Source organism: Drosophila tropicalis, unplaced genomic scaffold, assembly GCF_018151085.1.
Source record: "Drosophila tropicalis isolate 14030-0801.00 unplaced genomic scaffold, ASM1815108v1 contig_158, whole genome shotgun sequence".
Taxonomy (NCBI): Eukaryota; Metazoa; Arthropoda; class Insecta; order Diptera; family Drosophilidae; genus Drosophila; species Drosophila tropicalis.
Genome location: NW_027172602.1, coordinates 12,319,157 through 12,346,239, shown reverse-complemented (window position 1 = coordinate 12,346,239; position 27,083 = coordinate 12,319,157). Strand labels below are relative to the sequence as shown.

At 37.1% G+C, this 27,083-nt stretch overlaps 1 protein-coding gene across 1 annotated transcript; it reads right to left on the bottom strand.

Moving 5' to 3' along the window:
• Positions 1–18,938: 18,938 nt before the first annotated feature.
• On the bottom strand, positions 18,939–19,790 carry LOC137586933 (uncharacterized). Its single transcript, XM_068303142.1, has one exon. The coding sequence runs from the start codon at positions 19,585–19,587 to the stop codon at positions 19,090–19,092; it is 498 nt and encodes a 165-aa protein (XP_068159243.1). The 5' UTR covers positions 19,588–19,790; the 3' UTR covers positions 18,939–19,089.
• Between the last annotated feature and the right edge of the window lie 7,293 nt (positions 19,791–27,083).

The following is a 27,083-nucleotide window of genomic DNA, read 5'->3' as shown; positions in this document are numbered from 1 at the left end:
GTCTTTCTCTCTCTCTCTCTCTCCCTCTCCTTTTCTCTATCTATCTTTACTCTAGATAATATTCTCAGTCTGTTTCAAATAGAAAACAAAAGAAGTAAAATCCAGAATGAAAATTGTTGCATTTTGAGAACATTTGAATCTCTATCTATATACTCGTATATATATAAATCGTTTATATATATGTATATATATAGCTGCGTACTTAGCTGTAGTCTTCCAAAAAAAAACCAAAAAAAAACACAAAATAAAAACAAAAGAATGCAAAACTAATTCCACTTATACTTAGAGACAAAAACAGAATATATATATAGATATATATATATATTTGAACCTGTAGCAAATTTGTACCTTGGCTGAAACACCTAAAAACGAAAGCTTTCAACTTTACAAGCAGAATTGAACGAGAATTCAAAATGAAGTAAAATTCAACAATAAATAATATCTACCGAAACTCTGAATGAAGACGGAGATTGACAAAAACCAAGCAACAATTAACTAAAACCCCCAAACCCCTCCCCCAAAAAAAAAAAATCATAGAAACACAAACCTTTTCTTAAATAAATAGCTAAAACTCAAAAACAATTCGGTGTCCAACAAAAACAATTGCAAAGGCAAAATCAAACACAAATTAACTAAGAATAACAAAACTTGCATTAAAAACTAAAAGGAAACACAATAAATGTTGTAATATCAAAGAACAAAGCGTTAAATATCCTAATGAAGAAGAAACACACAAAATTACGAAAAACAAAAAACAAACTGCATTATTTTTAGATAAATGTTAAATGAAAATTCCAAGCAACACCAAAGAAACAAACCAACAACAATTGCAATTAAATTTCTATCTTAATACACTCTAAAACTCAACTCAAAACTAAACTAAACTTAACTCAACAAACTCAACTTTGAATCTTACAATTAGCTCTATCTATTGTTACAAAATTAACGAAGAAGAAGAAGTAAGAATATTAAAAAAGAAAGAAACAAAAAGTCAAATAAACAAATCGTTACTCCTTCGAAATATTGGTTTCCTCTATACTAAACTATAAACTATAAAATAATTACCTTACCCTAAACTAGGCATACCTTGAACAGAAAACATTTCGACAAACTTCAAACCGAAGCGATCTGCTCTGATCGAATGCGTTCTGCTTCTCCTCTCAGCACGACAATACAATGCCAAATCAATATGCAAATACAATTGTACCTACCTACATTTGTATAGATTCTTCACCCACAAACAACTCTGACCCACCCCGACCCCTTTACAACTAGAAAGCAAACACAAATATAATAACAATTATATATCTACACACGAAATATACATATACATACATAGATTGAAAACAACATTTCAAGACATGGAAATCGTTTTCAGACATCAATAATCCAAACATTTCTCCCATTGATTGGTAGTCCCTCAAGTTCTGTATCAAGTGGGCCAAGTTAATGATTGTTTCCTTAACTTTTGCATAACTTTGTTCATCTCTTTATTTTGATTCCCATTGCAGGCCTAAATGGCCCATGAATAGGATCACATCTCTCGTCCACATATTGCTAGATACTTGAATGAATCAGATTATCACGAAAATCTATATATATATATACATTTAAAATCATCTGCTAAGTAACGGTTATTATCAATGTTGTATATGACTGTGAAGACAAAGAACAAAACGAAGCAATTATCAAATATTGTAAAATTTAAAAAAAAAGGTGTCAAATTTTCCTACTGAAATTAAAAACAAAAATCCACAAAAACAAATATGTATATATATATAAACGTTTTGACTCAATTTTCCTGGTTTTATTATTGTTTATTATTTCTTCCTTCTTTATCTATTGATTTGAAATGAGGTAAAGATAAAAAAGGTAAAAAATATATGTACATAAATATAAGAGAAACATATACGAATATGTTTAAATACCCTTGCAAAGGCAAAGCTACACGATTCTTGAATGATTCATGATTAAAAGGTTCTTCTCTTATCATCAGTCTATCCCTTTCTGTCCCATAAATTGATGATATTTGACTCAGACCCAATGCCGCTTTCCCAATTCTGCTTTGTTTATGTCTACGATTTGTTAAACAACAAATTAGACACTTTTATTGTGATTCCTTTTCACAGGAAAACTGCCAAAATTTGCCATATATAGATTCTATATACATCGATATTTGTTTTTCCTAGAGACCGATCGCTTTTGTTGCCTTTGTTGCAAGGGTATAGAAATTTCGGCTTGGTCGAAATTCGACTCTGAATCTTTGGTTTTGTTTGCTTTTTAAAATCAAACTTAATGTATAATGGATGATGGTCATTAGAAGGTATTTTTAGAATCTCGTTTTAGAGAACTTCATAAATGATTTCTTGTGTATTTTGTTAAATTTCGTTCGTAACGATTTCGTTAGTGGAGAAAATACATGTCATATGTAGCATTTAGATCTAAGCAAAATCGAGCAAATGAAAACGAAATCGAACTTGAAAATATTTATTACAAAACAAAATATATAAAAACCATATATCAAAACTTTATTGTTGTCAAAATACAAAACAAAAAAAAGGAGCAGAGCCCACAAAAAAAAAAGTAAATAATTATAATCATATAGGAAAATGAGCAAGGAAAATGAAACTTTTATCAAATAAACCGCAAAAGCAACAAAAAAAAAAAAAGAATTTTAAGTATTACAAATTGATCAATGTAAATGTTCACTCTTTACTTTCCTAGAAAACGAAGAAATGGCAGAAAAACAAATGAAAACAAATGAAAACCCAGTTTAGTGGAGTAAATGAAAACCAAAATGTTATAAATACAATTGCAAATTGATAAAACCAAAATGAAAACAAGAAATGAAAACAAATATTTAAAATATATACATATACACAAGTCTAGTGTATAAATATATATATATATATATATATATATATATACGTTAGTTGTAATGCCTAGCTGATCTTTTTTGGTGTACATTTTAACAAAAACAAAACGAACGGAACAGATATAAAAAAAAAAAAAAAAAACTGGTCATGCAATAAAAGTTTTAAAACTAACAAAAAACGAACAACAACAACAACAACAAAATGAATGAAGAAGAAACCCGTTTAAATGCAAACTGCATGAACCAAAAATAAAGAACAAACAACAAATAAATAAGCAGATCAACTTTCATTTAAACGGAATGATGATGATTTTTTTGTGAAGTTCAAAAATACTTATGTATAAAATCAACAAACTACAAACAATGAAAAAAATAATAAAAAGAACAAAAAAATTACAAAAAAAATAAAAATAAAAATAAAAACAATATAAAATTTACCAATATATTTCTTATTATTTGCTATTCGAATGTTGCACATTTGGGTAATAAAAAGTCCTGATGGGCGGGATTTCTCTTGGATGAGGATTGTATTCCGATGGACCCCAAAAGATAGCTGAAAGTGAAGATCCTTAATCAATAGGACAGCCAAATGCTTACTATGGGATTAAGGATTCATCAAAAAAGAAAGAGTAGCTAAGCGAAGTCTGTTGGAGCAAGACTAAACATCATCCGTTAAAGGAATTACTTTATGCTAGATTCTGTTTCGAAATTCTGTAAAGATTGCATAGAGATTACAAATAACGTATACGCGATGTTGGCTGATACGTTTTCTTGGTGAGTAATTAAGAAGAAGCTTAACTTCCATCTGTAGGGTATTAAATTTGTTGCCTTAAACGCACTTCGAATACTTTTACGATTCTCCCATGGCACAGGCTGCGGCTGTATGGCTCGTGCTCTAATCCCTGACGCCTCCTTTTGACCCATGTCTTGTGCCCTGTTATCCTCTGTTGCCCTCATTTGCCCCACACGATATTGGCTGCACGTGTGCAGGCTGCCACTTGGAGTTTTGACATTGAAACAAATTGAAAAGTTGCGTTACGTTCGCCTGTTCGGTTTTAATGGCACATGGAGGCGATACATGCACATGGCATGGATACACTCAGGCAGACACGTTCAGGTCGAGGTCCAGCAATTAGACCACGTCCCGTCACGGTTCGGACCCCATACTCCTTCGCATGCCTTGTATGTAAGCTTGTCAATAACTTCATTTCCGCCACAACGTGATTTAATTAACGATTACATTGAGGAAACAATTAAGTGAGTTTCCTTGTCATAATTATATACCCTTTGGCAAAAAGAAGTGGCACATTATAATCAAAAGAAACTACATACAAATGATCGTAAAAAAAGGTTAACCAGGGACCTTTTGGTTGTGCCATTAGCGGAATACCCTTAACTCAACTGGCTAATACTTGAAACACTTTATTGGAATGAATCGAATTTCGATTTGACAAATATCTCATTTACCTATGAAATCTGATTCTAAATGGCAGACAGAGATTTAAATTTGCTCCTAACTTTTGTGAGAAATCCTTTTGCTGAAATTCTATGATAGTATTTGCTATTGATTTTGTCTTTAATCAAAATCAAAAGGGACAGAAAAAAGGAATGAAAATAGATTTGAACTAAAAGTTGTTCGTATTTTTATTTATGTCTTCATTTCAACAAATCAGTGAAGATGTCTGTATCTATTTAACACCAAATATGGGTACCCATTCTTATTTTTGGGAGGATGGGCATAAACATTGTTACATTGTTACGTTGTTGATATGTTGTAATAAATACGGACATTATGGCCATAGATAGAATAACAACAACAACGTTGGCAACAACAAGAAGAGCACACCATAAACCGTAGACATAGAAGAAGACGACGATGCTGAAGACATTAACGCCACAAATTTCGACATAAATGTGACACAAATGTCACACACACTTATTGATTTGGCCAGGACAAGGACTGGGACTGCGACTAGGGCCAGAAGGAGCCAAAGAAGGACATCGTCGGCGGGGGAATTGAAGGAAATGAATGAAATGGAATGGTCGACAAACCACTTACAACAAGTCAACTCGAGTCAAGTTTGGGTTGAGTTGAGTTGAGTTGAGTCCAAGCCAAAGCCGAAACCAAAACCAAAACCAAAATTGAAATGGAACACTCCTCTTCTCCTTTTTCCTCTTGTTTTCCTCATATTAAGAGGAAACCACTGAAACATTGTTGAAGGTGTGTATGTGTGTGTGTCCATTGGTGTGGGTGAATCTGTCCGCCTGTGAGTGTTGATAAGAGATTCCTCCAAAGGGACACAAGATGACCTTGGAAAATTGCCACTCAAGTGATGTTGGTTAATTAAAGTTGAAAGATTAAAGACTAAAATTTTACTTTTACTTAATTTTGCAGAAACAAAACCAAAGAGTATATAGGCAAAACATAACCGACTTTTTGTGAAAGACAAACTCAATACTTACGATTAGGTATTACTTCGATTTCTGCCTTCACCGCAAATAGAAAAGCTGCTCCGTAAAAGGGATCATAAAAGAGGACAAAAACCAAACCAAAAGAGAGAAAAGACCAAAGAAATCTCAAACAGAAGCAAGACCAAAAGAAACGAATCGAAGTGAAAACGAATACTGAAAATTCAATTATGGTTTAAACAATAGCCTTAAACGAAACGGACAGTAATGAAAGAAAAGCAAAGCGATGAAAACGAAAGGCCAAAAGAACTTAAAGACTATGTCCAGCAGACTTTCCCAAAGATTCATAGACCAATATGTATATGGATATGACGAAGCCAAGAATCTACTTGCTACTTAGATAGATAAGTTCTTGACTACTTATCGTATCCTGGAACAGCCGCTGATCAGCTAAATGGAATGATACGATTCAGAGCATAAATTTAGTTTAAAAAGTGACTGGCTTATCACTAAATATCTTGTTAACAACAGCAAATACTTGAACGTGGCTGCTATTTATGTACAAAAAGCAGAGCTCAACTGCCCAACAAGAACAATACGTTGAAGCTGGCAGCTGTGTCGAAGGGAAGGAAGGAAGACAATGCGCGGCGGTTACCAACAATTAAGTCGCATTTGTGCTAGAAACTTTTGCATTACGAAAATATGTTAAGACTTTTGTTCAACTTGTCCGACAAAAGTTTTTGGCTCGTGCCAGTTTTACCCCTCCAGCAAGGGAGATACCCCCCAAAAATACAAACCATGTGGTTGGAAGCCTGAAGCTAACTAATTTGTTACTATTGCACTGGATGCAGTTGTTTCCATCGCCTCCGGCACTCCCCCGTCCAATGTTCCACTTCCTGCACCCCAATAAAGTTTTTCATATGAAAATCTATCTACATACATTTGCTTTCTGTGACCCTCCCCCAAAGGGATATGGGAGTGGAGAACATTGACTGGACATTTATGGCATTCCTTGGTGGTGGGACACATTCCCACTGAACTTTTCAATTGCAATTCAACTTTCCAATTCCAATGCAATTTAGCTCATCCCTTTAACCACTTGTTCACGGTGCTTACTGTTGGTCCTTGGTCCTTTCCAGTTAGGCCAAGATTAATAAGACCAACACTCGAAATCGATGCCGATATTATGTGTAATTTATCGAATTGTCGAGAGACCGAATTCATTCTCGATACATTTGATGAAATCTGCACCACAATTTGATGGCAAATTTCATTGTTGTGGTCCATTAGGATGCCCCACCCCAAAGTAGTTGAAGTAAATTGTGGCAAGTCCATTTCAAATTTATGTAACAAGCCGAACAAATATCGGAAATAAATATGCTGCTGGGGGAGGGAGTGAAAGTGTGGACCATGGGGGAGTCTGGGGTAAAAAAAAATACTTATATAAATTACCGAGACCAAATGCCAGGCATATTTTGATGCCACATCGATCATTTTGGGTGGTGGCTGGGTTCCTAATGGTATGCAATTGATTTTGACTTATTACGTTTTCCCTTAATATCTTTATGAGTGTGTGTGTGTGTGTGTGTGTGTGTGTGTGTGTGTGTGTGTGTGATGCGTGTTTTGGGGGCAATATATCAATATTTGATGAAGATATGAGTACGATGATTTGTCGATTTCTTTTGTTTTGTGTGTGTTTATACCCTCTAAGCCAAGTCAAGCAATTGGTAAATGTAAATAAACGAAGAAAACATTTTGCAGCTCTATAAACTTTACATTCGATGCAGCAGTTAAATCTATAAAACTCTACGGAAATGTAATAAAACTTGTGAAAACAAACATTAAGAGAGACAAAAGTAAAGAATCTTAAGAGGATTCGACCTCAAATCAAACATCAAAGGGAAATGCCAAGTCGACGATCGAAAACTTAAGAATTGTATTTGGAATTTGTTTCGACATTTAATGCACTAAACACAATTTCACGTTTGATTGAAGCTTGAAATGACTTTGTTTTTTTGCCCCTTCGTTTTTGCAATTTGGCCTTCTTTAGCTGATTGACGTAGCGAAAGCGGTAAGAAAATTTATTGAAATTAGCCAAGTTAGCAATTCAATCTATCATGCTGACTCAGACACATTCGAGCAAGGGAAATGGTAGTAGTAGTTGAACGTGTTAAGTGGCAAATCAATTGACATTTCTCACTGGTTCTCTTCACCTCTTGCTCGGTCTCCCGGTCCCTCTCGTTTTTTTCTTCAGTTATCAATGTAATTGCTGCTACTGAGCAACAAGATGCTTATTGATGAATGCCCTTGTAATATATACTCACACACACACACACACACAGACTTATCTCTTCTAAGAGGGTACACAAAATTGTAAAGCAAGCAAAAAGTATAACCCAAATCAGTGATTTTTTTGTATACTCTTGGCAATTTCCTGCACAGGTCCCAGGAGGGTAACGAATATTTAATTTGCTATGCTTGAATGCGTATACCCCTTTTGAAATGGTAGGGTATTGAAATGCAGCAGGAAATCAAACGAAATAAGATGCATTACGAGGGCAAAATGATGATCTTGACTCGAATGGCAAAGTGGACGTGAAAAGAGACAAGTCGCAGTGTAACATGAGCAACCTAAGGCTATGCAGTAAAATACAAGCTAATTACTCAATGAGTGTCTAGTTTAAACACTGCACTGTGGGTAAAACACCATTTGGAATTCTCTAATGAGTGCAGACTAAGTTTCGCCCAAGGAAATCAGCTTGTAAAATCAAATGAACTTACATGCAAATACAATTAAATCAAAGTGATTCATAAATTTACAGAACTGAATCGTAATTCAATCATTGACAATTGTTCCATAACGGTTTCAATTCCAATTCACTGATTGTACGTAGGTATATACCTATATATATATATATACATACATAGATGTAGTTTGTTTGTATCTAAATGTTTCCCAGCACAACGTCTATAAATACGATGACCATGCAGTTAATTAAACAGAAATGAGTCAACATAATTATAATGCGTGTACCCACTTACCCATATACACACACACAAACACATACACTATTTCGCACATATGTATATACATAAGTATGTGTGTGTGTATGTATGCATATTTCATGCATAGGATTTGCGTTGTCTATGTTTATTTTAAGCAATTTGCTTATGTAAATTTCATTTGCGTAATTTCGCGCATTTTTCTTGCCACATTTTTGCATATGAATGTGAGTTAATGAGAAAGAGAGAGCCAGAGAGAGAGAAAGAGAGAGAGCCAAATGGAGAAGATGAAAACGACAAACGAACTGCCAACTGCAGGTGGAATGGTCTAAAATATACATATACTATATATAATATACATAAATGTGGGAACAAATTCTGTTTCCATTTTCACATATAGTTAAAGAATGGTTTTGTGTTTCCTCAAATTAAAATAGATGATTGTACGAAATGAAAGCAGATCCAACGCTGAATGGATTTCTATATTATATTTAAAGGACCCAATCATCAAGAATAGCCGTGTTCCTTTGAGAAATAAAAAAATACAAGCACGAGAGGGGAACAAGGAATGAAAAAACAAAAACAGGAAATAAAGTAAGTCAAGGCACCGACTTAAGCATACCATGCATTAAATAAAAGATATATAAAATTCTCTCCCTCTTTCTCAATCTAACATACCTCTTAATTGTAGAGGATGGAGCTCACCACCTTTAGGAGGGAAATTGACAAGTTTTATATGTTAAATTTCCATCGGTCCGACACTGATGGCCATTTTGGCCATTTTAATATACCATTTCATCCTCTGGGTGCATGGTATAACCAGATGAAACCAAAAATCGTTTTAGACTTTAAGCCGTTACGCCTTTAATACACTAAACTGTAGTTGGGGAATAGAGTCAGGGCGTAAAGTTGGACTTGAACACACACACTCACACACACACAGAGACAAACATGTAGACGCACATGAATGTAATTCCCCAATGGACCATAGAGTCAGAAAAGAAAGAAAAAAGTAACCCACACACAAATATATAAAAAGAAAGGGCGAAACGAAGAAAAAAACAATATTGAAACAACAGAAAGACAAGTCAAATAATTGTCATATTGAATTCTGTACACCCTTCTATCTGATCGATACTTAAGAAGAGGTAAGTCATCTAAGATTATTACAATGTGCCTAATACTCTTTTATTTAGGAGATCAAATAATGAAATTCTTTTGAAATATTACTCATACGCATTGTGCATATATATACATAAAGATGAGAGCAAAATTGTTAGAGTATATGCAAAGAATTACAATTATTAACCCATTTCCCTATTGGATATATGAACCAACAGTGTAAACTACATTTTGCCCACTGTGCCACACGAGAAGTTTCAAGGAGAAAGTCTAAATCACAATTAATATTCAAAATTTACATTTTTTAGGGTATTTTTAGTTTTGTTTATCTCTTTGACTATGTAGTTATAACAATTTAATAAGGTTTGACTAGTTTGTTAGTTTCCTTAGATCAGTTAAATGTCAAAGGCATTTACCATTTGTAAGGACTGATAAGAATTTGGAACGCTTTTTGGATTGGTCGAAGGGTAAAGGTAGAGTAAAGGTGATTATAGTCCTTTGCACACAATCGCGGGCATACACCCACACTCACACATACAAGCAATGGTCCTTCGAGCTATTTTCATAAATTTTTGGCATAGTTTTCAGTTCCAAAAATAGTTGGGCACATGGGGCAAAGAGCAGGGTGAAGTGCTTTGTTGTTATACGACAAATTATATCATTAAAACTTCTTCTTCTAAAACAAAACGAGAAAACAACAGAAAAACGACGCAGAGTTGGGTCAAAATTACGAAAACACTAATGGCCAACCGTAAATGTTTGCCAGATACAAAGTGCAGTTTTTTTTTTGCTTTGCTTTTTTTGAGGATTGGGGCTAACTGAAGAGGTGGCAACTAACAAAACTTTTTTTCTACTCAAATATTTTTTCCAGGATACACACACACACAAAAGGATAGAGGACAACTTTTGTAGGCACTTGAGAGCGTCAGAGCAAAAGATGTACAGGATTTGTACACACACAGAGAAGCACACACGGATATGCGGGGTGGATATTTGCATATAAGGGTCATGGACATGGAAAATGGCGTCAAGTGGATTCCATCTGATAGCAGCCCATGTCTTCAATCTACTGAGTTTTTGTGGAAAGTTTGTGTGGGTTTTCCTTTTTTTTTCTATTTTTCTGTTTTGGCTTAAGCGGATTTGGGTATGAACTGAACTAGGTTATCCGGATGACACCCATGGCAACATGGCCATGGATATGGCCGAGATATGTAAATACAAAGTCTCTTTAATGAGGTGAAACTTTCCTGAATAATGTTGATTTAGATACGATGTAGATAAACTGCTAAGCTGATGGACTGATGACTGAAAGGTTAACGTAACCAATTGCCCAACACAAAAATCCAATTCAATTTGCCAATCTACCCACATCCATTAACACTTTAATGGAAATTTCAACAGGTTTCAATTTATCTGTGAATGCCGAAATTCAAGACAACAATAATAAATTAGCTCAACCACAAGGCGTGCCGTGATTCGACACCTCAACACTTCAAGGCCAGAAGACTTTAAAGTCTCAAACAAGGCAAAGTTTTTTGGCGATTCCAAAAGCCATAGTATATAATTATTTGAAAATCCTCAAGATATAGACTATTGTCATTGGCTATGTGATGTAGAATCATTATTCAGAAAACCAGCCCAAGAAATCGCGTTGGATTCATTTCCATTTCATTGCATACTTTGAGGGTCAAAGCCCTAGATTCGCCTATAGGGCAGTTGTTTCTTAGCATTCTTCAATTGACTTAGGAGAGTTGCCAATACAATAGTGGACATATATTTAGGCACACGTCTGTGCTCTTCGAACCTAACTTAGATGATTTCTACGAATAAATTCTAAAGTGTTTGAAGGTCTATCACAAAATTGATGCCGAAAATAATCATAAGCATTATTGAAATTGTTAGACACTTTGTCATTCCATTTGGCAAACTCATGAAGTTACTCAGGCGATTGCTTGCAACGTCAAGTATGTATTTAGGCATTGAGGGAAATAAGCATATATATTTATATATGTATATGAATACACCTAAATATATGTATTTTATATGTATGTATGTATATAAGTAAAGAGGGTGTGAATATTACACAAAATTATTTAATAACATAAACACGCAAACTTTCGGTGACAATAAACAAAAACAACAGCAAAAAGAACAACTAAATATTTGGGACTCGACTGACTAAACGTGACAAAGTCACACACGTGGTAACATGAAGCCATAGGGCGGGGCATTTGCTCTGTGGACTGGGAAAGGGACTTGCATATTTTATATGGGAATACGGAAGGGTTTTGAGCAAACACACACACACACACACAAACACAAAGACACAGAAACACATACAGAGCAGAGAGAAAGAGGCGCACACCTAAAAACACACTTGGAAATAAACAAACACCAAGAACAACAACAACAATAACATTATGGCAAGGGCAAAAAGCAAAAAAATTCACTTAGTTGAGGCTAATAAATGTCAACGATAATGTTAGACATTATTTTTCCGGCTTCATATACACACACACACACACACACACACACAGCCAAATACAACTTTATACATATGTACATATAATCATGCATACCTATATATCCACAGAGATATATATGTACGGGGTATCCAATCGGGTAGATCACAACATAACTGAACTGATTCTCCATGAATATGAAGTTATGACTGAGCTATCAGGAGATTAAATGTAACAACTATTCGAACCGAAATGTGGTTTAGGATCAGGTTTAAATTTACCTCAAAAAAACAGGGAACTGAATGGATTCTTTGGACGATATTTTCTTGAAATATGCAAGGTAATAGATGGTCGATGATTTTGTATTTCTCTTTTAGATAGTTGATGGTGAGAGGTGGAAAGGGGGGAAGGGGTGTGGAATGTCAGTCGACCTTCTCATGTGTACTTTTCCGTTCTTGTTGCTTCTGATGTTGTCGACATTTACCGTCTTTTTTTCTCTCTTTTTATTTGGGCATGGGGGAAATAACGTCTATATAAATTTCTGTAGAAGATTTTGTCGTCGTCGTCGTCGTTGTCGTCGTAGTCTGCTCGGCTTGAAGGCAGATCTAATTAAATTAATTACAGTTGTCAGAGTCAGAGTATAACAACAAGAAAACACACATCGACAATAAACTTATGTCATGGGCAGAACGAGGTGATGGCTATGATGCAGAGAGTTGGGGTTTGGGTCCTGTAGGGTTGAAGCTGCGCCTAGTTTATGACATGGCCAAAAGAAAAGTCGCCTGGCTTGGCAGCAAACTCATCAATCTAATCCACAGTTATTTCCGTGACATTTTCTTTGTTAACGCCAGGACATCCGCACCCATTTAACTCTTACGGTCTTACCGACAGCCAACGACAGTCCAGACAGACAGGACCAACCCACTGAAAGATAGAGTAAGTGAGAGTGAGTGTGAGAGTAAGAGATAGAGCGAGAGCGAGAACGAGAACGAGAGCAAGTGAGTGAGGTAGAGGTAGAAAGTTGGCCTACAAGTAGACAGTTTCATTTACATTTTAGTTTCCGGCTTTATTTTAACCACCTTGTAATCTCGTAAAAAATATGTCCACAAAAATAACCTTGGCGTTAAGTGAAAGCAAAAACCAAAAACAAAAACAGAAACAAGAAAAGCCACAGAGCGAGAGAGATAGAGAGAGGGAGGGAGTAAGTTGATGCAAAATACCAGGGGAATATCCTTATATACATTAAGTGTCCAATTGACAATTGTTGCAGAGTTTTACACTTCATTCCAGTTGGCCAACAGCAATGTCGTTCTGGCCTAGTGAAAGTTTATGTTTCCTGCTGAATCCTTTCAGCACTGGAGCACCAATGTTTGTTACAGGATATTTGAAAAGTCGACACAACAAGTTCCGTAGGGTTGTTGGATACCTATTTTTATGGCAATGAACAGTCACATCGAAAGAGTCTCCATAAAACCGACCGTTATTTAAAGCAGTTCGAACCCCAAACATAAAAATCAAATGCGAATCCTCCATTTGTCTGAAGGCAGTTTCTGTAGTTTCTATTCTTTTGCTTTTTAATGCCAGAACGGAAACGTTTTCGCATTTGCCCCTTTTTGTCCTCATCTCTCTGTCTTTGGTTGTTGTCTCTGTTTTTTGGTTTTGCTTCGTTTTAAAAGGGGATGATGAGCTCCAAGGCTTGGTCTCTAAAAGCAAAGTTATGTTTCAGAGCTCAAGTTAAATGCTTGGCATCAATTAGGTGACTGCTCGCTACAGTAAAAAGTCAACGGCATGTGCCCGAAATGGCCAACAATACGTAAGGCGAATGTAGGTCTAAGCCTCGATAGGATTAGCAGACACGGAGCCATAGGACAGGCTCCTGCCTATGGCGAAAGTCAAATGCAATTGAATTGAAATCTTAATCTGCCCACACACTTACACACACGTATAGCAGCTGAAGGAGGAGAAGGGAAAAGAATTGACCACAACTATTAGGAAAGGCAAAAGGCAATTTATATTCGAGACCCGAAAAACTATTGCCGACGCAATCAGCAAATGGCCTGGACCAGCCACAGCATCAGCGGCTAACCATTGAAAACGATAATTTACTATAGGACGAGGACGAGGACGACGACGACGACGATGATGACAACAAAGAGGCAACAAAAGGCTGCTTCAAGACCCAATCCAGGAAGCAAACAAAACAAACAAAAGCAACTGCCAAAGCACGTGCCAAAATACTTTCCAAAAATGGACGAAAGTCCATATTCAACGTAAAATAAGTGAGCAATGTAGGACCACTCTGTGCCCTGTGCCCTGTGCCCTGTGCCCTGTGCCCTCGTCTCCTGTGCTCTGGGTCTCCTCTGCGATTGATGAACTTCAGATGCAAGTGGATTTAGTTGGCTTCAGCTCGTCAATCTCGATTGCACTGTCACAGAATTACAAGGACAATGAAAATGTTTTCCATTCATTTGAAAATTGCGAAATCAATGTTATCTCTCAATAAGATTATTTTCATAATTGCAAACTCAAATGCATTAGACAACCATGAGAAACAGGTATTTCGATTTACAGACTGCAAAAGGTATTGTTTGAAGTAGATCTATTGCCCCTCATGCCATGCATCTAATCAATCATTGTGTGGGAAACTTCAAAGTCCATAAAATAGATGGGAAACTTTCAATACGTTGGCCTACCTATTGATCATTTCAAAGTTGAACCGACGAAAATAAATCAATAGCGGGGTAATAATTTAAGTAAGTGAAAAGGATTCATCCAAAATATTTATTTGAAATTCTCACATCTAATGTAAAAAATATCAATAATATTAGCTAATGCACTCTGATGTTATGGGGGTGGGGTTAAATATGTAAGCAGTAAACACTATACATTTTCCGTGTGTGTGTGTGTGTGTGTGGTGAAATCTCTTTTCGAATCTATGTAGATATTTATTGCGTATTCCCACTGTGGGAATGTGTGTATGTGTGTATACACACATATATCTAAACCAACTCTGGGTTGCATCTGCACTAAGAAGCCTTTCAGATTACAAATGCGCTTTACAATTGTATCTAGGCAGATATTACGTATACGGACTGTTGGATTATCGAATTCATATCCTTGTGTAAGTGTGAGACAAAACCTCTTTTGAAATATACGTACATATGTACAGACAGCCTGGAAAGTGTAAATTAATAGCCACAGAGACAAGCCTAGACATTACGTATACGCACCATGTTCCGTGCGCAAATTCGAAAACGGCAATAAAAGCCAAGAATTAGCAAAATTGCAAACTGAAACTATTTATGAACTCGTCCATGAACCGCAACACACACAGACGCACACGCACACATATAGAGAAACTGCAATGAGGCGCTGATGAGACCACAAAACGAAGACCGGCGGCAACCTGAAAGGACCAACCACATCAGCGGCGCGCCGGCTGCGGTTTGATTCATACAATCAACCACAAATAGCGGCACATCAATGTTGAATGATCTGACATTTGGTTTGCTGTCATACACTGTACAATTTGCAAGTCAAGTATGTATGTGTGTGTGTGTGTAGGTAATTATATGTTTGTACACTTGATATACATGATGTATATACTTATGTACATGTATATATACCTATATATATATGTATCAAGTTTCAACCATTTGCATTAACTAACTGAAACTGTTTCACAAATTCTAGTTATCATCATTTATGTGTCTCTGTCCCACTTCCCCACTTACTTTCAGTCGCAACGCAGCATCTTCAATTTCAAGCTAATTGGACTGGCTGCCATTAATAATGGCCAAGAGCCATTCCATGGAGCCTGAAATTGAAATAGAAATAGCAAAATGCCAAATTGTGCAAAATTATTATTATGCTTAATAACAAGCGTGAGAGAAAGCAGACCAGACCAGGCCACACCAGAACAGACCGGAGTAATGCCAGGCCAATTCAATGGCCATAAGGGCAAAGTGTGCGTGTGTGTTTGAGAGAGAGTAAGAGAGAGAAAGAGAGCGGAAGGGAGGAAAAGTGTGCAAAAAAAATAGAGTGAGATTGGAGAGTAAAACAGCCTTGGCAAATGCAACTGTGATTGTCAGTCTGGCCATGGGCTATCTACCTACATAGCTGGTCGAGGCAATGACGAAGGACGTAATGGCCAATGGGCAATCGGCAATGGGCAATGGTTATGGTGGCAGGAAGCACAGTCCATATAATGGTCTATAACTATGCTTACGTTCATTAATATGCTACAACTTGTATACCCTTAAAACTATACTTATAAATCAAAGTTGTATCAAAGAGAATCATCACAGGCAGATAAGCAAGAAGTACTCAATCCCATCACGAATTCTATAAGCAAAAAGAAGTGTATTTCAGTAATAATATATTGAATACTTTCCCTTTTATGTTAAAAAGCAACGTAGACCATTTACATATATTCAGACAATTGCCACTTTCAAATGCCTGATTGATAGCACAATTATCGTTAGATTAAACCCAGCAAAAAAACAAAATGTTCAACGGAACTGTGACGCATAATTATCGCTTTCGTGTCCCCAATCGCCTTCAATTCACCATGAGCAGATTGCAGGAGATGAGCTTACCCTAGAGGGTTTAGTGGCAGGACCTATGGTAGTTGCACCTATAATTATGCCCCTACAGAAATGACACAAACACACAGACACACGCAAACACAGACACACATATGGGAGAACCTAAAATGACAGCATAACAAAAGGTGCGAATGGCTTTCGCATAATTAGGATGCTTTATTTATGGCCACATTAAACACACTAACATAAAATTCATGCATGTAAATTCCATGAATTTCGAGTATCAACCAAGTGACAACAATTCAAACGGTTTGCCGTAGATTTTGCCAATACTTTTTCATTTGAATTCTTTCATTACAATTATCACAGTTGTCGTCGGATTTTGTTCATAAACAAATTCCATTGTATTTATCGATTTACAGGGAAATGTACAGTCATTTTTTTGTTGGTTTTTCATTTTGCACGTCATCAAATGTCTAATGAAAAATTGACCATAATTGGAAATCCAATAACGACTTGAAAAATACCTAGCAACAAGTCCAACAGAAGTTTGTCCAGTCCTTGTTTATAAATCTCAACGTAGAATACTTGAAGCTCTCCATAAATTTTGGCTAATTCTAATCGACCCATCCTCTCATTCATTCGCAGAATAGAAGGTATACCGAAACACCCTAAAGTACAAGGAAAAACTTGCCGAGTTGTTGGAAATTCGATGACAATTAATTACAGTTACGCGTGAGGCGTGAAAATGGCCAACAAAAAGAATAATACAAAACAACAACAAACACCAAAACTGTCACCAAATTATAAATTAATTCAAACACATTTAATGAAGAAAAATCCCTTAACCATAACTACGGCTACGACTTACGAATACCCTGTACTAAAAAGAAACCTAGAAAATTCCATAAACTCAAATAATTAACTAGAGTTTACCCGCTAAACAAAGGAAATTATCATAATCTCAGTTTAATTTGAGCTGAGATCTGCCAAGTCAATTTGGTCACTTGTTTAAAGGGTATAGGAAAAGGGCCAAAGCAAACAGAAACCCTAAACGCTAAACGAGCGAAATACAAATACCGCCGACCAGCCTGACATTTGAATTAAAATAAATAAAATGGAAATGCAGAAACAAATATACAAAATAAGTCACGCTGGGTCGAATTGACTTTATGATACCCTGCAGTGCTACGATTAGTATCTATTCCAAAAACACTTGGCACTCTAACATTGTCTGAGCAAACCATGTAATTGTACATACCCTTGTATTCCCTTTGTGTGCAGGGTATGTGATGATGATGAGGATGATGATGAAGAGAAAGACTAACTAGCCTAACCACAAGGCAAACACAACTGAACACCAAAAGCTGACCAAACAAAAATACAGAAAAAGGAAATTCCATAAAGGATCCCTCATCCTTCGACCCAATCTTTAAATGCATCTTGTTCATCTATTTAATAAATTGGCTAACGAAGCCAATTTCAATTGAAGTTCAATTCAATATTTGCCTAAAAGTATGCAAATGAAAATTTAAATGTTCCTTAAGAATATATTCAACTCGAATAACTTGTTGCTTAATAAAATGTGAATGGAAAATAAAAGTCAACTTTGAAATACAAAAATCGAAAAGAAAATGATGGCGGCGTTAATGAAAATGTGCCATTGATTGTACTTTTGCTGTAAGTATGTATAGGGTCTCTGCATATACGTATAAAAAACTTTGTGTATACGATAGGGTGGACCAAAAACCAACAATTTTCAACTTGGGTTGACTCTTGGTGCTCCTTGCACCCCATAAAAAAGGAATGAAAACTTTCAAATTGTATTTTTTTACACCTGCGAGTTTAGAGTCAAACAATTACGAGACTGAAACACAGTGCGTATACGTTATTACTTGCTAATAATCAAGTTGCTCGAACTGATCAAAGACGCCTTACAAAATCAGCATAGACAAAGTCAAAATATTCGGAAATTTGTGTTCATTGAGCTCACTCTAAATTATATGTATATATAGAAAGATATTTACGAGTATGTATTGAGGCAGTCGTCGTCGTGTTGCTCGTAAATTGTTGTCGCCTTGACTGCTTCACATTGTGCCCATTCTGCTTGGATTGATGGATGGATACCACAACCTCCCCCTCCACCAACCAATACGCACCCGCCCACCACCCACCAACTTCCATGCCTATATTTGTCAGCCATAAAATGGTTTTTGACAAAGTCCGCAAAAAAAAAAAAAGAAAAGAAAAAACAAAAAGCAGCGAAAAATACGCCTTCGACTTTACGCTTTTGCATTTCCATTTACATTTCACCCAGTAAATAGCCATAAAAAAGTTAAAACTCAACTCGTTCCCAGTCCACGACCGAGAGGGGGATGAGCGACTGCCTATCAGCAGTAAAAATTGTTCTTAAATACTTTAGCTTAATTGCAGACCGAGTGAAAGTAATGAAAGACATAAGGCCCGTACATAATATCCCGGAGTAAAGCGTTCTCTTACCAATTGGCTTAACCTTTGAACTTATGGAAATGGAGACATCTTTATTTACTCTATAGGACTTGTGATTGGGATACAGCTCATGATGAACTAAACTAAAGATTTACTTTTGATTCCAGATTGATTGCGATTTTGATATTATTTTTGACTTCAACCGCATTTAATCCTTTTCCATCTACCAGAAGTCACCCTTTTCGCCATTCTGTGCACCACCGCTTCCCGAACCGGAACCGGCATGGCAGCCCATGTTCATATCCATGCCATTGTAGGCACAGAAGGCCTCTCCATTCTCAATGCACGGCTCATACTGGACCTGCTGCTGCCCACCAAAGAAATTGCCGGGCATGGGGCAAGTCATTGGAGCACTGCCATAGTCACCCATCGATGACATCGACCTGGACATGTGCGGCGGCGGGGCCTGCTGTGGAATCTGTTGCTGCATGCCCAAGCACTGGGCCGACGGATATGTCTGCAACCCAGCTCGCGACCACTGTGACCCCGCTGCTGCTGCTGCTCCTGCTCCAACTCCCATGCCATATCCTGCTCCGGCTGCTGCTCCTGCTCCAACTGCATTATAGCCCATGGCACTTGTCTGCAAGGCATCTCCCATTTGGGGATAAACGGGTCCAGTAACTGGCTGTCCATTCCAGAAAGTAAAGGGATTCGAAGACATCTTTTATTGTTGACTTTTTGTGGTAATTTTTAAATTTTTGTTCCAAAGGAATACGAAAAAATTTTGATCAAATAAGGAAAACTTTTTTTTTTTTCTTAAATTTTTGAGTTTGGATTTTTGGTTATTTTTTAGGGTTTTTGTTTATTTTAATGAATTTTGTTTTGCCAAACGATGTGAATGGTTTCGAATTCAGATTTCAACTAAACTTCTCACCTCAATCCCGTAACTAGTAGATCCGAAAGTCTGTTGACACAATTCATCCAGCCAAGTTGATTGAACAAAAATTTGAATTTGAATTCAACTTTTCACAAGGATCACTTTGATCGATATGAGACCCACAGTGGCCGACAATGTTGATAAGTGCCAGCCAGTTGCCATTATCTTTGACCAGATCCTGAATGCCTCAGACCAGGACCCACAACCTGGACTTCAGTTGTTGTTGTTGTTGCTGTTGTTGTTATATGCTCGTGGTGTAGTCATGTCTCTGCTGGCCTGTCAACAACATGCGACTGCTGGCTGCTTTTATTGCTGTTGTATGTTGGCCAATAGCCACTAATTTATGCGCATTCAAGTTTAAATTGCAAATGCATGCAACGTGGTCGGTAGTGGATAGTGGCTAGTGGGCGTGGTCGACCCGTGGCATTCACCAAATTGGGCATTTTGTTCAAGAAGTGTGTGTGTCCGTGTGTGTGTGTGTGCCGAGAGGGGGTCGAGTTTTGTGTGTACGTGTGTTTTTGGTGGAGAGTTGGATGGGAGTTGGTATAGTGCCGGGAGATTGGAGTGCCGTTACCGCAATCACGCACTCTCTCACTCACTCGCTCACTCGCTCACCCGCTCACTCACTCACTTAGTCGCCCTCACACACACACTCACATTTCCATTTCATGTTCAATGTATTGGATTTTGCTGTTTTCGCTGTTGGCATACGAACATAGCCGCTGTCGCCATTGCCTAACCTTACAAAACTACAGCTCCCCCTCCACCCCTACCCACACTCACTCCAACAACCGCTAAAGTCCCCTGGCAGGACTCTCCCTCCCTGCCTCTCAAACACTTTTGCTTTCTTCCTTTCTTTTCCTCTCTCTGTCTCTCTTGCCGTGTCCATTTAAATGCAAATGCCATTGCTATGTCTTTGACTAGGTCCCATTGTCTCCCTTCTCTTAGTCTATCCTTTAGCTTCTCTCTCTCTCGTTCGCTGTGGTTCACTCTCAGTCAGTCAGTCAGTCTGTCTGTCTGTCTATCTGTCGCTTTGGTCCACGCTCTTTTATGGCACTGGCCACACTTCTTCCACTTTACTATAATTACATAGCCCTAATTGTTGTTGCTTTTCCCTTTCTCTCTCTCTCTCAGTCGCTCATGTTCTGCCTCTTGTTGGTCCTCTCGTGATCTCTTTTACTTGCACTCTTTGCTGTTGCGTTGCCCTGTGTCCATTACTAAGTACACACACTCTTTATGTGCTGCTGCATTGAAATGCGCTGAGTTTGAGCACTTGAAACCGCAATTTAACTCTGCCGTCTGTTATGTGACCTTACACACCCTCCCACTTATACTCACACTTACACACACACGCACACAGAGAATCACATTGAAGTTGGGCATATAGTTTGGGTTAAATTATATTATTTACGAGGGCAGGTAACAAAACTTTGCATCTTTTCTATTAAACATGTGGTTGGATTTGGTCTAATGTCGATTACTGAATCGACTAAGCGCGGCTGGAATGTATCTAGGCCACAGAAAATTCGTTTCCCAAATAAGTATGCTACGTTTTTTACTTCTCTTTCAACTACTTCTGTTCCACTCGTATGGCCACCACTTACTAAAAGTTCATTATGGTTTTTGACTATATATTGCATATGCTAGAAATTTAGACTAACAATAAGCCACATCAAAAGCCAATTATTGGGCAGCTAACACTCTCCTAACCAAAGTCGAAAGAATTTATGTTGCAACCCTCGCTTAAGAACTTTATAATAGGTAATAAAAAAAAAAAAAAAAAACACAACACTTCTTCAAACCATTTAAATACAACTTTGCCATAGAATTTTTGTCATTGAGTTTTCTGTCATTTAAAATTATAAGTTTCATAGAAAAAATAAATTGTAAACTAAAAGTAAGGATTCTTTGTCGATTGTTTTTCGTTTTCTTGCGTTCCGCCTTTTAATTTATTGTATCACTTTTTTCTAGTTCATAAAACTTTGGAGAACAAAAGTAAGTGTATGAGGTCACAAGTCATTTTTAATTGCCTTTTATTGAGCGAATGGATTTTCTGTGTTAATTGGAAAATTTGTTATGAAAACAGGTTCTGGCCGGACAAGGTCCCGCAACTGGCCACGGCTACCCAGCCATCTTGTGTGCCCATCCACTTGAGTGGGGTACGGATGTGGAGGATACGGGCAAGGCGTCTGGATGGTCGGCTGCCGAAACTTATTAGTGCCATTTGTTGGACAAAGCCCTGAAAAATGAGAGTCGCAACCGCGTAACTGACATTACAGTAGACAGTCGACAATCGACCGGAGTAGAGATACTTCCCTCTGCTCATTTTTATGCAACGTCGACGCTTCTCTTCCTTTTAGCTCATTAGCGGATAACTGACCGAGCAACTGACCAAACTTATGACAAGTTACTTACCTGACCCCACTGATTTATGCCCCAGCCATTAATCAAATCTCATGGCCATGGGCCAGGAGGCCTATCCGGCCATCCAGTAGATATATTTAGGCATAGGCAGGCATCTTCCTGTACCTTTCCTAGTTTTGATTTTTTAGCCTGTTCTTTTGGTTATAAATTTATGCTAACAAATTCTTGGCACATTCCTGACTTGCCACATTCAATTTGAAAATTGGCTACGAAAAATGTTAGTTGGATGGATGAAAACGAAAAGGAAAACAAAATTTATGTAAGCTAATTCGTTAAACACGAGAATGATGATCCAGCTTGGAGTTTCCTTTTGCTTCGGTCGACAATAAATTTATTTCAATTAATTAGTTTTGGCACTTTTCCACTAATTATTTATGTATGTATGCAGATTCGAGCTCAGTTTTCACAATCTGAATGATGACACTTATTGTGAAGATGGTGATGGAGAGATAAACTAGACTGCCATCAATGCGGTCATCAGTCGTCGTCGTCGTCGTCGTTGACTCTATCGTCGTCATCAGTCGTTGTCGTCTGGATTGCCTTCGTTTGAGTTATGCCATTTGTTGTCTGTTCATATATTCAAGTCGTCATGTCCTTGTCATTGCATTGCTCATACGCCATGTGTTGTGGCATCTTTGTGTCCCATTATGTTAAAGGCATCGCCCTTTTGTTTTTACATTATGAAGAAGACCAAGTCAATACCATAAATATTTATGCTCTTTTCGTTTATATTTCCATTCTGTTCTTGTCCCTTTAGGCCATCTATTATTCTTAATTCTGTGAATTCTTATTCACATTAGACGCTGACATTTGATCATTGTACATGAAATATTCATTATCAGTTTTATTTAACGATCTTATTGTGCTCCCATGGAAATACCTCGCATCGACTTGAAAAATCTCCTAGTTTGTAAATACGTTTGGTTTTCTTAAAGGAAAAACCCATCTTAGCCATTTCACTCGATGTGAGTTTTCCCTTTATTAAAGTTTTTATGAGATGTCCATTTAAATAAAATAGAAGCTGTAAACTAAAATCAGGCATCTGGTGCCATTTCGCCAAGTCACAAGATTCGATTCGATATGTTTGTGTGTGTCTGGGTGCGTGTGTGTTGTAAATAAATCAGAAAACACAAATGTTTTCGAAAAAAGTGCTTTTAGATATGAAGTGAAAACGAAAAGCTAATGCAGAGCTCAAATACAAAAGAAAGTCTGTTCATGTGAGAAATTTATTAGCGACTGAATGCGCATGCCAGTAATTCGTTTCTTTTTTGTCGTTTTTCCACATGGATGTCAGAGTACACACAAAGGGAAAATATATGTAGGTAGGTATGTATATACATATGTCCTAAGCCAAAAGTCCTATAACATATTTTCAACAGTTTTTCGCACTTGTCCAAATGTTGTTTGTTGACCAACTGTCCGAACATAAAGCAACCAGCCACTTGAAGTGAAGGTAATTGAGTTGGTTGCAGCAATTGATGGTTGCCATCTGACGATCTCCATAACAAAAGGGTTATAAATTACGCTTATATGGTCAGTTTGTTCCATATTTGGCCTATCATTGAAGTTACAAATTCCATTGCCTACTTTACGGCTGCTGAATGTGTCTTCAATTGGTGGGAGCAGGGGTTAACCTGGCTGATTTTCATGAAATTTACCCCTGCCATGGGGGAATTAAATATTTTCTGTTATGCTTTTGTTTTGCTTTCTTTTCTCGTTTTTCTTTTCTCTTTCCTTTTTTTTTGTGCTGTTAAGATTAGAATAAGCATTTTGACATATCCGATTTCCGCTCTGTTCATTTCCTGTTTCCGCTTTCAATAAACACTTTGGTGTATTTTTGATTTTTCTTCTCTTTTTGTATTTTTGTCGTTCGTCTTCTCCATTTTATTATTATTATTCTATTTCTCTTCTATTTTTATAGAGCATAAATCTTGCAAAACTCTGACGACGTTTGACAGCGGCACTCATATGTCATCCTGTTGTTGTTGTTATTGTTGTTGTTGTTGTTGTTTTCTTTGGGCTTGTTTTCGTGTTTCGTGTTTAACATTTTACAGCCTGGCAGGCAGTTTGACAGTTTTCGTTATTTATTATGAGAGCCATAGAATTTTTAGTCTTTTAGCAAAAAACCAAAAAAAAACACACACACACACACACAAAATAAAAAACGGGCACCTAGTGAAAATGTAGTCAGAGTTTTCATTTGGTTTATCTACGTGAAAACTTTCGAGTGAAAATTGCTTTAAACAAATTTCATCATAATCAAACTTTTTCCTTTTTTTTTTTTTTGTGTTGTGCGAAACTAATAAAATTTCGGTGATGAATTTTATATTCAGAAGAAAGAGAATTTTCCAATAGAAGGCACTTTCGTTTCCCAAGCCATTTTCCATGGAAAATGTAAGTGATTTAGTTATGTTAGTTTAGTCATTCCCAGCAAGAATCTAGCGATCTTAGTGAGACTTTTGTATCCCCTTTTCCCGTTTGGAACTTCATAGTTGCCCATTTGTTTATGGATTCATCCATCTCCTCTTTCGACATAAAAGCGGAAGCGGCGAAAGTATGCACTCATAAAAGAGTGTAAAATATTGTTACCTATTGCCGCATATCAAAGTCGGGTTACCAGGTCAAAATGATGGCTATAAAAACTCATTCCAATGTTGCCAACGAACCGAGTGACAGGAGCGCACGGAGCTAGATGGCTGCAAAGAAAAAAGAACAAAATGTGGACATCTATCTGCATAAAATAAAATGATTTTTGCCATCAAACCGAGAACAGTTTAATAAATTGTTTCAATAAAAATAAAATAAATAAGTGTAGATGAGCAACGAGGAAAAGGCTAAAATCGGCAAAGGGAGGATATGCGAGGATGACCAAATCAACTTATTGCTTAACCGATTGACTAACTATTCAAAACGAAACTGATAATACTAATTGTAGTTCTTATCATGGCATTGTTTAATTTTATGCCTGAAATGATGAAAATGGGGGAAACCCATGGCATATTAAAGTAAGCCATGACGTGATATTTAGTGTGTAACAGGTGGAGGGAATTTAATTAACAATCGGCAAATAATGACAACCATGACAATCAAATTGCCTATTAAATGACAGTGGCCGCAGAGCAAGGGAGGGAGAGACAGAGAGTGAGTGAGAAGGACAAATGACATGCGAATGTTGAGCTATATGAACAGAGTGACACAAAAAGAGAGAGAGAGGGAGGGGAAAGAGACACAAATGGGAGAGAAATTAAACTAAATTGAAATAAATAAATAATTTATTTAATAAATTATATATAAATACACACACACACACACACATACACATACACATAGCATGCATTTATGCAAATGGGCAAAAACAAAACTGAGAATTCTGACACGGATTTTCTTCTTCAATTTCAATCACTTACTTCCCCCCCCCTTTCCCCTTATCACTCACACAGTATGGTTAATCTGATTTTATTGTTAAACATTGAACGCATCCGAGCGCCACATTGCATAATAAAATTGTAAAAATTTAATTATGGGCAATTAATACGCATTAATGCAGTCAACCAAGCGACATATACAATCCCCCACCCCCCGATGAGGTGAGAGAGAAAGAACGAAGGAGAAGGTGAGGTGGTGGGGGCGTGGCTATTGTAAGTATATATCAGCTAATTGAGTGTCATCAAAATAATGGGTGTATGTGTGTGTGTTGCAAACCAACGCCCACCAACATCGTTGGATCAAATTACGGGGGAATGAAATTAGCAAATTTTACATTTATTGAGTTTTTTTTTCCAGTAATTTTATAGCATATACTTGGGGGCTGATTCATTATGTATTCCCACTAAACCGCTCAGATCAGATAATTATGCTAGTATACTTAGCCAGGTGGCAACTCTGCTCTTTATGGTTGCCATTCAAATATAAAGGGGATTAATGTAAAGCACAAATGTGAAATTACAATTCATTGCATACTTTATGGAGCCATGGAAAAAATACAAATTCAATTCTATTTGAAAAACAAAGTGAGTCATACCGATTTCTCATTTATTCTTCTGCCTCTGCTTCAATATAATTACAATCGCTTGGTATTTCAGTCTCAGTCGATTTTGAATGAAAATGAAAACTATAAACAGGATATGCGCCAAGTCGTTGCCTGTTGCCAGGCTCTTGAGATTAAGAGATATTTTTTGTTAATGTTCCTCATGAAACTTTTCAAATCCTTGGGCACTTCAATTATTGAACAATTTTTCTAGCATGCGATATTTGGAGCAAATGTCGCAACAAGGGAAATTTTCTCAAGTTCTCTCAGTGAAAAAGTACCAGACGCAGGAATTTTTCGCCCTCTGCCGTGGTCTGAGGTGGCAAGGCAGGACGAAGAGGGAAGAGGCAGAGGATGGTTGGATGGTTGAGCTTAGGTGGGTCAGCAGAGAAGCTGATTTCGGCTCATTTCACGCATATTTTGGGCTGCCGGTAAACATTTTTTGTTGTTTGGTTTGTTTCTGTGTTTTCTTCTCTTTTTTTAGCGTTTATTGTCCTTGCCGTGTCTTGGAGAGCTAATTAGACATTAATATGAACAAAATTTGTTCACAAATGCGAAAAAGTAAACCTTTAGCAGGGAGATCACAAAAAAAAAACACGAAACTAGGCAAACATTTGCCAGCTGCCTGACTATCCTTTATGCTAGCATGTGTTTTCCCATGTGTTGGCCAAGTGGGACGACGCCTTCAAAGTGTTTGCTGTGTGTGCTGCGTCATTAAAAACGCCTGTCGCCATTTATTTCCACTGCGAAATGTTGTGCGGGTGGTGTGTCTGTGTGTGTGTAACTGAAGTGGAGCACAACGCGGCGGGGGAAGAGAATGGAGGACAGT